This window comes from Phymastichus coffea, unplaced genomic scaffold, assembly GCF_024137745.1.
Source record: "Phymastichus coffea isolate CEN01 unplaced genomic scaffold, Cenicafe_Pcof_1.1 PCOF00037, whole genome shotgun sequence".
NCBI classification, from domain to species: Eukaryota; Metazoa; Arthropoda; class Insecta; order Hymenoptera; family Eulophidae; genus Phymastichus; species Phymastichus coffea.
Window position 1 is genome coordinate 111,591 of NW_026706848.1, and position 13,834 is coordinate 125,424.

At 37.1% G+C, this 13,834-nt stretch overlaps 1 protein-coding gene across 1 annotated transcript in view; it reads right to left on the reverse strand.

The window, feature by feature from the left end:
• Positions 1-6,309: 6,309 nt before the first annotated feature.
• LOC131663664 (dolichyl-diphosphooligosaccharide--protein glycosyltransferase subunit DAD1) overlaps positions 6,310-13,834 on the reverse strand; it is a 55,998-nt gene continuing 48,473 nt past the window's right edge. Inside the window, exon 2 of the mRNA XM_058934195.1 lies at positions 6,310-6,463. Coding sequence (XP_058790178.1) covers positions 6,333-6,463 — 131 coding nt within the window. The 3' untranslated portion in view covers positions 6,310-6,332. The remainder of the gene's footprint in view (positions 6,464-13,834) is intronic.

A 13,834-nucleotide genomic window follows, 5' to 3' on the forward strand; every position in this document is an offset into this window, starting at 1 on the left:
ACAGATTACATCGATGATATGGAAAGGGACATAATAAATAAAATGGATCAATTGACGAATATTCAAGATAGATACTTTCCACAGGCTCCGCATATTAAATTGCGTATTTTTCAGAGAGATTTTTGGGCATTAATTGACAAGTAACTGCGATTTCGGAAACCTTTTATGAAAAATTAAAAAAGGAGAATAGCATCGCCGAGTTGCCGGTATCAGGTATAACAGTCACTACAGCCATAGGTAAGCGTACCTCGACAATAAAAAGGCAAATATTGTTGCAATTTTCGATCGGGGAATATAAAAATTCACATGTGTTTTTGGTTGTTCCTTTTCACTTTCATTTCGTTTTCCTTTTGTGACAAATGACATAATTGTTGGAAATGATTGGAATGGAGAAAACGGTATTAATATTGATTATTACGCGTGGGAAATAAAGATAAAAAATATACTATTTCAAAACAATTTAGTTCTGTTTGAGCAATGTTCGTCTAATAGATTACTTTCGACAAAAGATAATGATGAAATGATAATCTACATAATAAGAATTGATAAAATTGATAGATTAAAAAAGGATATATTAGTTAATAGTCGAAAAATTATAGAAATAGAAAATTTGAGAGAAGATGAAAGAAAAAATAATGAAATAAATTTTAAACAAAATGAAAATAAAAGAATATGTATTGAAAATAAACAGAATAATAAGTACGATATGTCGAATATTAATGAAAAAAATGTAGGTTCGAATGAATGTGAAAGTAGTTTGTTATAGAAATTACACTTAATTGCGAGTAATCTAATAGCATTAGACAATACACAAAGAAATGGATTCATGAAACTTCTATTTGATACAAGACAATTATTTTCTGAAAAATTAGGTTGTGCTAAAGGTTATCAACATGAATTAAAATTAATGAAAAATAATCCAAATATCAAAATGAACTATTCTGTCCCCTTGAAACTTCGTGATCGAGTGCGTAAAACTATTGATGAAATGTTGACAGCCGGAGTAATTAAACGTGCTATAAGTCCGTACTGTAATTCTCTGAGAGTAGTGATCAAAGGAAACAAAGAAATAAGACTATGCCTTGATGCACGAAAGTTGAATGTAAACATAGAAGATGATTGTGGTGCACCGCCGGTTATTAACGAACTGTTGCAGGATTTTGAAAATGTTTCAATTTATTCAAAACTGGATTTAACTCAGTCCTTTTGGCAGATATTGTTGAATCTTGAGTCTCATCCTTTTACTGCTTTTATATTTGACTCGATAGTTTACCAATGGATTCGCGTACCGTATGGTTTAAAGACTGTGGGTAGCGCGTTGATTAAAGCCTTACAATTGGCAATACAGTATTGTTCGGGGAGATAACAGAAATCTTTGCGAAAGTACATACATGATTTATTAATTGGGAGTCCTAATTTTGACGAGCACCTGCAAGTCTTAGAAGAGCTTTTGAATAAGCTTATCGAATATAATTTTACGATAAACTTGAAAAAATGTAAATTCTTTCGAAAATCAATAATATCCTTGGGATGTTAGATTTCAGTGAGAGGGATAGCTCCTGATCCGAAAAAGCTTTCAACGATTCAAAACTTCGAGCAACCCCGCTCTCATAGGCATTTGCAATCATTTTTAGGTGTTGGTAGTTTTTATCGTAGATTTTGTTTATTTTACAGCAGTTTTATAGATCCATTTCGCGATTTGTTAAAAAAGGATTCTCCATAGGTCTGGAGGGAAACTCACTCGGGAGCTTTTGAACAACTGAAGCAAAACTTTATGAAAACAGTATGTTTGAATTATGTCTTGCCAAATAGAGAATTCATTGTTCAAAGCGATGCTTCCGAGAGAGGTATTTCGGGTGTTCTTTTCTAGATTGATGAGAATAGAGATCATAGAATTGTATCATTAGTCAGTCATTGTTTGTCTCTAGCAGGATCACGATTTACAACAAAAGAATCAACATTGACTTAACATTGCTCCGACTTTGACGTGCTTTTTTTGGTCTTGGCGATTCAGATGCTTCCACTGTGAAGATTGTTGTTTTGTTTCAGGATCATAACCATAAACCCATGATTCATCACCTGTAATAACTTTTCTAAGCACATTATCATCATTATTGACCATTTCCAGATTGTCCAGAGCGATTTCTAAGCGAATGTTCTTCTGCTCTGCTGTGAGCAATTTTGGGATGAATTTCGCACACCCGCGTTTCATTCCTAAATTTTCGGTTAAAATTTCTGAAATGAGTTTTTGGTATCCCAAGGTCTTCTTCTAGTTCTCGCACAGTCTTACGACGATCTTGTTCGATTGCAAGTCGCACCCACTCAATATTATCTGCAGTTTTTGTCATCGAAGGTCAGCCGGAACGAGAATCACGATCGACAGAAGTACGACCATCCTTGAACCGTTTATACCACTCTTTTATTCGTGTTTTGCTCATACACTCGTTTCCGAAGGCCTTTTGCATTATTTCAATAGTTTCCGAACTCGTTTTTTCGAGTTGAAAGCAAAATTTGATGCAAATTCGTTGATCTTGTTTTTCAGTCATTTTTCACAATATCAAAATCCGACGAACGCGAAAAAGGCATGTAAACAAAGACACGCTGCGCATGAACTATACGTCCGACAGGTGTCAGTAAGTAACCAATAGATTCGTGAGGCTTTTCTGTTGACGTTTCTATCCGGTAGAGGTCGCTCGAACACTATGGCGCGAAGATATAAACGTAGGTCCGATACTTTCCGGACAGATCTCGTAAGCTTTCCAAGTTAGTTTTCACTGGGCCCCTCGTATTCAAAATGGTCATTTTCTGCTAGCATACTGAAAATATCTTTCCAATTAGCCTGTAACCTGAAGCCTATTTTCGTACATTTTATTTATTAACGTTTTAAACGATGCTTATGTTAGAGATTCATTGTATTGACTAGTTACAGGTAATTTCAAAAACTTTAAAAATAAAATATCAATATAATACAGCAATTATGTTGTGACGGAACCACGGCCGAGTTGGCTGGCCCTGTCTGGCTCTCTTCTCTCTCTCTCTCTCTCTCTCCCTCTCTTTCTCTGTCGACTTGATCCTTCGCTGTGGTCATGGCGAGCGTAATGAAAATTAAGAACCATTACTGATACTCGCAAAGCTTTGTTTCAGGACCACTACCTGTGGCCGGCATCTTCAACAGGAGCAAATCGGAAACGAGAGTGGCAGCGGCGGGAAGCGAGACACAGAGCCGATGCGTCACCTGAAGTGAGGGAGCGAGCGCGGGCGACCTGCGACGATCCGCTCGCTAGAGCGAAGCCAGCGGCGTTGTATGAGCCGCCACGCACGCGGTAGGGGAGAGAAAAAACGCGCGATTCGATCGGCAGTGTCGACTGTGACGGCAGAGAGCGCAGTTGAGCAAGCGGAAACCAAAAGGGACCATCAATATGTTGCCACGTTGAGAGCGGAGTAAGACCTTAACATCGAGCCGCATCAACATTGGCTATAGCCGGTAGTCTCCTTCTGGTCAGGTTTCCCTCTCCCTTTCCTTTCATCCGCAAATGCGCGATGCGACGGCGGAGTGTTTGCGATTACCCGAGAACACGGCGTTTAATCCTTCTAATAGATTTCTCTCAGACTTGCCTTGTAACGTACCCCCGTGCGTTTATCCAAATGAACGAAGGCACGCTGCCGTAGAGTGCGGCAGAATATTTGTAAACAATAAATACATTACTGGCGCTGAGGAAACTTATATAAACGTCTATAGGAATAGGTGCAAGGGTTTTCGACAACTAAAACCTTTTTTAAGCAATTGCTCTGACACCATACTTGAGAGATAACCACTACTCATTTTGATATTTTCTGATATAAAATCAGTATAAAGAATAAACACCTTATTAGCGCTAAGGCAACGTATGTAAAAACGGATATAAGGATGGATGCACGAATCAGACGAATGAAACTTTTTTTAAACGACAGAATTTTAAGTCATTTGAAAAATGACTGTCGCTCATTTTGATATTTTCATATACAATAAAAGTATAAATCATAAACATGGTATCGACGCTACGATTACCTATATAAACGGCTATAAGGATGCGTGCAAAGACATCCGATGAGTCAAATTTGTTTCAAATCATATGCCCTTTAATTCAAATTAAAAATATTAACCGCTTATTTTTATATTTTTGGATATAATTGCGCTCAAGTAACGTAAAAAGTTGACTATGGGGATGACAGTAAGATTTTTCGATGAGCAAAATCATTATAAGCAAAAATTTCAACACTACACTTAATCGATAACCACCTCTCACTTCAATATTTTTTTATATAAAATATTTTTTGACATAAAGTATAAACAATGAACACATTATTGATGATAAGGCTACGTATGTACGAGGAAGGGTCAATAAGTCTACAAAAAAAAGGAAAAAAAAGTTTTGCGTGTGTAATTTTTTTTTATTTTTCAACATAATCTCCTTGAAGGTTGATACATTTTATTAACCTTTTAAGGACGAGGATTTTTACGTTAAAATTTGACTTTTTTTTTGCACAATATTTGTGCATAAAATGAAAGAATATGTCACGTGGAGTGCCTGACAAAATTGGTGGTCGATATATCGACCAGTCCCGTCCTTAAAAGGTTAAACGGTCTTCCAGTTTTTTTAAGCCATCAGCAAAATATGATTTCTGAAAACCCTCAAAATAGGCATTTGTTTCGGCGATGGCTTCTTCATTCGACGTGAATCGTGGTCCGGCAAGCCATTTTTTGAAATTAGGAAATAACAAAAAGTCACTGGGAGCCAAATCAGGCGAATATGGTGGATGGTCAATTAATTCAAACTTTGAATTGTTAATTTTTGCCATCGAAACTGCACACGTGTGAACTCGAGCATTGCCTTGAAGCAAGAGGCATTTTTTTGTGTTCAAGTGAGGACGTTTTTCTCTGATATTTTCTTTCAGCTAACCTAATAATGACGCATAATATTATCCAGTGATCGTCTGGCCCTTTTTCAAGTAATCGATGTAGATGATTCCATACGCATCCCAGAAAACCGTGGTTATAATCTTGCCAGATGACTTTACTGTCTTTGCCTTCTTTGGGGCTGGTTCTCATGCGGTAATCCATTGTTTGGACTGTTCTTTGCTTTCAGGAGTGTAGTGGTGTACTCATGTTTCGTCTACAGTTACGAGTCGACGCCAAAAGTCTTCCGGATTACGACGTATGCGTGCCAAAAGAGCCTCAGAGGTGACCACGCGAGTTCGTTTGTTTTCAACAGTGAACAAACGCGGCACCCATCGTGCTGATATTTTTTTCATTCCCAATTTTTCATGCAAAATTGAAATGATTGTACCCTTTGATACCCCTGTGGCCTCAAGTAATTCTCGCAATTTTAATCTTCTATCACTCAACAACATATCGTGGATGTTGTTGACCATTTCGAGCGTACTCACTTCTACGGGGCGTCCTGAACGAGGTTCATCTTTTGTTGTTGTACGGTCGCGTTTAAATTCATTTACCCAGTTATAAACAGTCTTAAACACAGGAGCATAATACCGCTCGAAACTCTGTTTTTTCCATTTTTCAAATAAACCAATAACTTGTTGTTCAACCAACGGTCACAAAAAAACGACTTAATGAATCAAGCTGAAACTTTGTAGAATATTTAGTTAGTAGTATTGCTTGCCAAAAATATCATAATTTAATCGTGACGAGTGCCATCTCTTGGATTTTATAAAGACTTATTGAGCCCCCCCCCCTCGTAAATAACTATAGGAATAAGAGTAAGGGCTTCAGATGAACGAACCTTTCTTTGTACAATAGGTTTCTTACACGCACTTCAAACATAACCGCCATTCATTTGCTACGAAACTTGATGAATCGTTAACGACGAAGAGTTAAGAGAGTGCTTGGAAATATACAGGAGTTAGATGTTAGGTAATGTACGCAGTTGGTTAATCTCAAAATAAAATAAATAATCGTATGTGCAGCGATTCCCGTTATTGTCTAGAACTTTACTTACTCTTACGAAACTGGTATAGGCCGTGTCATTCTTTAATCCACATTCATCCAACCTGCACGTTGATCGGTATTGAAATCGTTACAGACAGTTGGATATTCACCTGTTTAGCCAACTGTTAAAAATTTCAAATAACGCAGTTGTGCTTGAGACTAAAGCTCACTACCTAAGACTTATAATTACGATAATTTGTAATTCACAGTAACATTAATTTTTATATGAAATATTGATAATAACATAGAATGATCTCATACTTCATATTAAATAATGTATTATCGAATCAATAAAATAAAATAAAGTAAGAGGAATATTTTTCTCAAACACAACTTTATTATATAATCAACCAATAAAATTCATTATTACAAGATGTAATATAACATGTGCAAATAAAAACTCTGCAAATCCTCTTTCTGGACCGATTTCATCAAAGTATACTGAATTAATTGGATTCACTTGTAAACGCAGGCAAACTGAAAAATATACAAGTAGTTAATTATATAAACATTAAGATCTTAACAAATAAATCTTTGTATGATTATAAAGAAAATAAAATACAAATTTCATAATAAATTTACGCTTATTTCCTTAATACTGTAAAAAATAATATAAATAGAAGCGCAGTATAAAACAACCATATTAAATTATTTCAAATAATTTCAGTTAATTTTACTATTATTTTATTACTTAAATTGGCTATCATGCTTCGGACCTACCATGTAAACGTAACGTAAGGAACATCTACCATCACGGAAGTTTTCAGACCTGTATAGTACCGCTCAATGACATTTGCCACCCTCTTGACTAAACATCCGACACTTTAAAGTTTTATATCTAGACTTAGGGTAATTGTAAAAAACCCTATGGGTACTCATTTTGTAAAGTTTTCTAGTATCTATCAAGTGGACTAAACTACATGTCTGTTTTTTAATTTTATTTCCAAAACTATGACGTCAGAGGTAAGAAATGAAATCGATTTTTTTGCCAACTTTCATGCGATATAATTTAAAGGAAAGTGATGGGAGATAAAATCTGTCTTTACCATTTGAGAGCTTGTCCTAGATGCTACAAAATCTATATCCGAGAAATTTTTTTTCATACGATTGTTTTGAGCTAAATCTATATCAAAAATACTCGGAAAATATGCTATTTACAAAAAAAACTCTAAACAAAAAAATTGTTGCATTTTAATAAAAAAAAAGACCATTTATAAACTTATAAAACGACAAAAAATTTTTTTTCTTTTTTTTAGTTTGGATTTTTTTACATTCAAAAAAAACATTGAAAACTTAATTATTAAGGTAAATAAAAAATGAGATGTATAAAAATGAATTTTTAACTGCAGATATTTCTATTTATTTGTATAATTCTTTGATACAAATTTTCAACTAACAATTGTTTATAAAATAAATTTTTAATTAACAAAGTTATAGAATTATAGATAATTTTTACATTTTAAATAGTCACTGTAATGTAAAATTAAGAACCATTACTGAAGTTTAATGAAAAAAAATTTTTGTCGTTTTATAAGTTTGTAAATGGTTTTTTTTTTAATAAAATGTAACAATTTTTTTCTTTAGAGGTTTTTTGTAAAGAACATTGTAACGGGATATGAGTTCCGTATTAATTTCTTTTTCTCGCCTAATGCGCAGTCGTACCGGAATGCGCGCGAGATCGAAATAATCAATTTTTGTTAACCAACCGAGGAGTGGGGAAGAACAGATATCAGTCAACCAACTTACTAATAACAAAGACAACAGTAAATTAATGTTTCAATCATACACAGACTAGTTTATTCACTATATAATCTACACGCATTTGGCCCGCGCATTTACGTCTATACAATGTGCGCGACAATCTTACGCACCGTCATTTCGTTTACAGTCGCTCGTTCATATTACTCGCTTGCATGCTCGCTCGCTACCGATTTCCTTACGTTCGCATACGTGAGGGGAGAGGTACGACAATACGCGCGGTCGTTTAGCAAAAATCATAACGCAAAGCTGGCCAGCTTACCTTATACGATTAGTCGCGCTGTCAGGGGGAGCAATTCAGCGTCACCTCTTAAACACGTGGCTCAGGTTGCCGCTTTTCCAAATCGAAAACGAGGCTTTCTCTGTCGTCCTGCTGCTCCCGTCAAACAGATTCAGCAACTTCATGGCTGGCCTACGATGGCGTTTCAGCTAACCACTCCAGACCGCAGCAACAACAAAAACTATTGGCAGTCTAGTATTCACGCACCTTGATATAACTGCCGCATACACACGCTCGGCTATCGGTGCTAGAGGTACTTCTCGAACTCTCGCTACTACTCAACCTCGCGTTACTCCTCGACTCCTGCACGTTGTTACCGGTGTCAAAGGCGCTCTCCCATTGGTCATTTTCTCTTCGCGCGCGTTCCTTTCCATTTCGGACCGAGTTCCCGTTTTCAACTTCCCTCGGCCGATAGGTGTTGCCCTCACAGGCAGCCGCGCGATCGAGACAGTAGCACAAACCGGACGTTTACCGTCATAACATATTTTCCGAGTATTTTTTAATAAAATACGATATAGCTCAAAACAATCGTATGAAAATAAATTTCTCGGATATAGATTTTGTAGCATCTAGGACAAGCTCTCAAATGGTAAAGACAGATTTTATCTCCCATCACTTTCCTTTAAATTATATCGCATGAAAGTTGGCAAAAAAATCAATTTCATGTCTTACCTCTGACGTCATAGTTTTGGAAATAAAATTAAAAAACAGACATGTAGTTTATTCCACTTGATAGATACTAAAAAACCTTACAAAATGAGTAACCATAGGATTTTTTACAATTACCTTAAGTCGAGATATAAAACTTTAAAGTGTCGGGTTTTTAGTCAACAGGGTGGCAAATGTCATTGAGCGGTACTGTATTTACGACCATGTATTCAAAATCCTGATCACTCCGTTTCAATATCGAACATTTACAAATTCACGACAGGGTGAGCGTTGATCCTGTGTGTTGAATGCATAGTAAATCGTACAATCGATACTCATAGCGTAAAATAATTATTCTTTTGATTGGCGAAAACAGTAAAAGTTACCAAAAAAATATTGTAAAAATCGTTCAGCTTAAGCAGTTTTATTAATAACACTTAATTAATAAATTTTGGTAATAACAATGATTAGACTGACCTAATTAATGTTATCAACAAGATTTATTAATTATACGAGTACAACGAACGTGAGACTTAAACTTGCTCACCAGTGACTTCTAAATCCCTCAAATTTTTAGTGAAATGTGGAAAAATTTTATTTTAATATTTAAAATTGATAAATGCACAAATTACTGCACGTTGATCCTTTACATATGCCGCATTAGCAGAAAACCGTGTAAGCTTATCAGGTTATATTACATACCCTATAGTGTAAAACAATTATTAATTTATTATTGCTAAATTTTTATGTATTATACAATTTTTTGCCTGTATAATTGGAATTGACGTAATCGATTGACATCCTCAGATAAGCGAAATGAGTAGTCGTTACCAAAATAAGAATTTCGTAAAAATGATTAAACACAAGCAGGTTTTTTAACAAATTCTTGGCAATAAAGGAATGTGATATTTTAGAATGATGAATTACAAATGTGATTGGGTTACGGAAATGTCATTTGCTCGTTACGGATCTATTGTAAAAAAATACCTCGTCCCTTAGTTACCGAGATATTTATAAAATCCCATTAGTGCTGAACGATTAAAAAAATTTTTAAAAACTAAAATGACTGTTTCTCTTGCTTAGTTGCCTTACTGCGTATACGCAACATACCACCATAACATTTCTCGATTTCGAATGACGATGAAAAAAACGCGATACGGGCTCAACCTGATTAGCGGGACACTACAATACGCACGCCTCAATTAAGCTCTTTGGTACATGGGCTAAACTAATACATCATAAAAATAATATTTTCTCATCAGCGAATACCAAACTAGTACGATAAACATGATTCTAGTTCGACCGAAATACAGGGTAACTGTTCGCACCATTCGCGCTTCTTATATTGAAAATATGTAGTTCCTAATCTGCACATCTGTGGAAGAACATGTTTTGTTCTTTGCGCGCCTTGTGTCGAAACCGTGCTCAACTGTTGTGCAAAACAACACTCGAAAAAAAAGAGGAAAGAGAAACCTGATGACCGAAAACCTAAGCAACCCTCGAGAGACCATAAAAACCATGTGTTAGTTAAACCGCTTATTTGTTAGTTCGGTACATACGGGAAAAGCTGAAGGTACGCTCAACGCTCAACGCGTAAACTGGCGTTGCACCGCCCTCCCGAACTGCCGATTGGACCCCGCGAATGGGCCTTGGAAAGTAGAATGATGGCTCTCGTCTTCCTACTGGAAAAGTGGAGGACGCGGAAACAGTTTCTTGCGGAAAATCGACAAGTTCGGTACTTTCATTAACTACTCTCTCGTACTGTACCTTGTGTGTGCGACTGCGTTCGTCATATTCACCCGTGCAGAACGCCTAAGTTTTAGTTGTGCGTTTGCGAGTGTGTAAGATTTCGCAAAGCGGACTGTGACTAGTGGCGTTAGGGGCTAAGGGCAGGCTAGCCTGTGTTCTTAGCTGAGGATACGTTATATTCTCTGAAGTGTCTCTAACGTTGCGGCAGTTCTGCCCGTTTATCCATCTCAGGCGGCGACGTAGTAAGGGATGTACCCGTGTCTGAAACGTCGGAGCTGTGTCGTACCTTTGCTGACTGGGGGCACTCTCCCTCTCATACCTTGCGCACATAGCGCATCGAGCTGATAAGCGAATCCTACTGAATGACCATTTAACGTCTGTGTATATCTGTGTGAAGGCTCATCAAGCCTAAACTATTATTAGTGTTCCAATAACTTTTTGTTGTGTTTTATTAGCGATAATTAATGAATGTGTAATTTAGTTTGTATTAATTTGTTGGTATCTAAATGGTTTTTTCCCCACATGAGACTGAGGTTTTTTATGCTTGCTAAATACTAGTTTTGTTTTTGTTCTTTCGTTAATTAAACTGTCAGTTAAATATCAATCTTAATTAATTATTTACATAAGTTACACTCCTACCTGACATATATTTTCCTTCCTATAATTTATTAGTTATTAGATGACGAACCAAATTAAGGTGAGACTTATTTTTATCATTATTTATATTTATTTTATTACATATTGTTCATAGTAAACATGGTGCCCCGGGTAAAGACATTTTATGTCAATTTATAATATTTATTTCAAATTCACTCACTTCTATCGAGCAATAGGACGTAACATAGTACTTGCTTTGCGCCAGTGATAATCGCTATGCATTTATTTGTGTATTATTAGTATAATTGTCACTCTTTTATCATTGTGCGAGTTGTGTAACTACGTGCGAGGTCCACCACGTTTATTAGTAAATCACGCACTTTGATAAAAACGTGATTGAGTCAATTAAAATCCAGCAGCGTTGCAATGGCACGAATCCAGTTGAATAGACTTGTTACTCTGCAGCAATATCGCTGTGATGAAACTGATGCGATTGGTGCACGCATGAGAGAGCAAACGACAGATACTTTAAATAAAACGATTGTGCATACACGAATCAAAATGGTTAACGAACGCTGGGCTGAGATTCGTAAAACTCATGAAAAGATCGCGTTGCACGCCAATTTAGCAAAGCACGTGTATATGACGGCAAATAGATATCGTAATATAGAAACTGTTTATGAAAATACAATCGACTGACTATTGACGGTATTCATGAACTTTTCGAATGAGGAGCAAAATTTTAAACGGCGTGAGCTTGAGAGTGACGATCAGGATGAACGACCTGTAAAATTACTAAGATTTGACTTGCCCACGATTTCTGGTAAAAACGAGGATTGAGATTGCTTCGCGGATATTTTCACTACCCTCACACACGAGACGCCACGTACCAAGAATACAACCAAACTTCAGTGCTTGAAGTCGTGCTTAACAGGTACAGCTGACGAACTGGTCAAAAATGTTGAGATTTTTGGCGTCAATTACGCGTCCATTTGGTAAGCGCTAAAGGACCGGTTTTATAACCCACGCTTTACCGTCAGTAAACTTCTTGATCCACTCTCCAACTTTCCACACTTAAAGAAAGAATATGTAATCGATCTGCGCACGTTCGTCGATGAAACTCAACGGATTGGCCGCGCTCTTATAAACCTGCGAGCGCCAGTGACGCACTGCGATATGTGGCTCGTGCACATGATAGTCCGTTTAGATCCAAAATCAAGAAAATTCTAGGAATCTGGTTACTCGCGAAGGGTCGTCATTAACTGTAAATCTGTTCGCAGCTGAGAGTGATACTACTGCACACGTTTTCCAAAATTCGTCGACTTGACCGAGTCTTTGGAAAGATGTGCTTAATCTCTGTCTGTAATTCATGCGGACAGGGACGATAAAAGGGTAACTCAGCCTAATCATGCAAATTCAAGTTCACGCAGAATCCACCACTGGCAGTTGTTGCAATCTGCTAAGATGTCAAAATGTACCTTGTGTTCAGGAGATCATTTTATCACACGCTGCACCTTTTCTTGCTAAAAAGATCTATGACCAGCAAAACGTCGCGCGTCATCTGAAGCTCTGTTTTAATTATCTTGGGTGGTACAAGAGCATAAACTGTCAATCTATCGTGACAATGTGTGCCACGAAAAACTTCATTCCTTATTTCATTTTAAGCGCAACAACCAGTCCACTACAATCCTCAAGGAAAATTCGCCGGGCACGGTAAATTTACTCCCCGCAAGACAAATTAAAAATCTTCATACTCAAGCAACTGTCGGATCAGAATTTTCAGTTCACGGTTGCAATATAGATGCTGTGAAGAGCCAGTGCTCAATTCTTCAAGCAACTGTTCAAGTCACGATTTTAGAGCCTCATGGCTATATCGCACTTTTCTTTTGCTTCGACGAAGGTGTCATGCGAACTAATAATAAAATAATATAGTTATCTCCTGTAGCTATAAGAACATATGTCATACACGTGTATTCGTTGCACACGCGGGCCGACTGAAGTAGAAGACATAAGATAGGCCGAAACAAATAAACTGTACGCGGTAAATACATGATAGAATAAATAATGAAATAGAACATAGACAGCTGCAAACCTAAATAAACAATTAAGCTATATGAATCTCTCGGTTCCCAGGATATACATGTTCCTGAACGAAGTGGTAGGGACTTATCTTAAGTTTATGAGCCCCCGAGAGGGACAAGCGCAGTCAGTCCTGTACGCGATCTCGCCTTGTAAAGACATCTCTCTGGAGTTCTGTCACTTTATAATAAAAAGTATTATTATATAACTGCCGACGTCGACGCCTAGATTCCTGCAAGTACCCACACGCGCCTTATAACTCGACCATCGCTACCGCAGCGTGTAAAACTTGCCGTGACAATCATCAAAATTGGATGACATTTGGTGGCAGCAAGGGTGGAATAAAGAAAAAACGGTTAGAAAAAAACTACCAGTAGTATAATCGGACCGTTTAGTCAAGAGGCAGCATAGAGATCGCTCGACTCCGGATTATCACTCAGTTCCCAGAGAAGAGGACAGTCCGAACGCACATTCTCGGCTGATATTGATTGGTGCAGCAGTTCTCAGAGAAGCAGCCGACATCGTTCATCAGCCTACACGCACAAATCGTTGCTGATTCAGGAGTCTCGCAGTTGCCAGGGAAGCACCTCAACTTCAGCGTACGTTGTGCTCACGGATATATTCAGTGCTACCGTTTTTACGGCCCAACAGGGAGGTCCAAAGGACTCAAGGTACGCAAAAATAAATTTTAATAAGTTAAAAAAGTAAAGAACTTATTGCGGCGCGTTATATTTTGT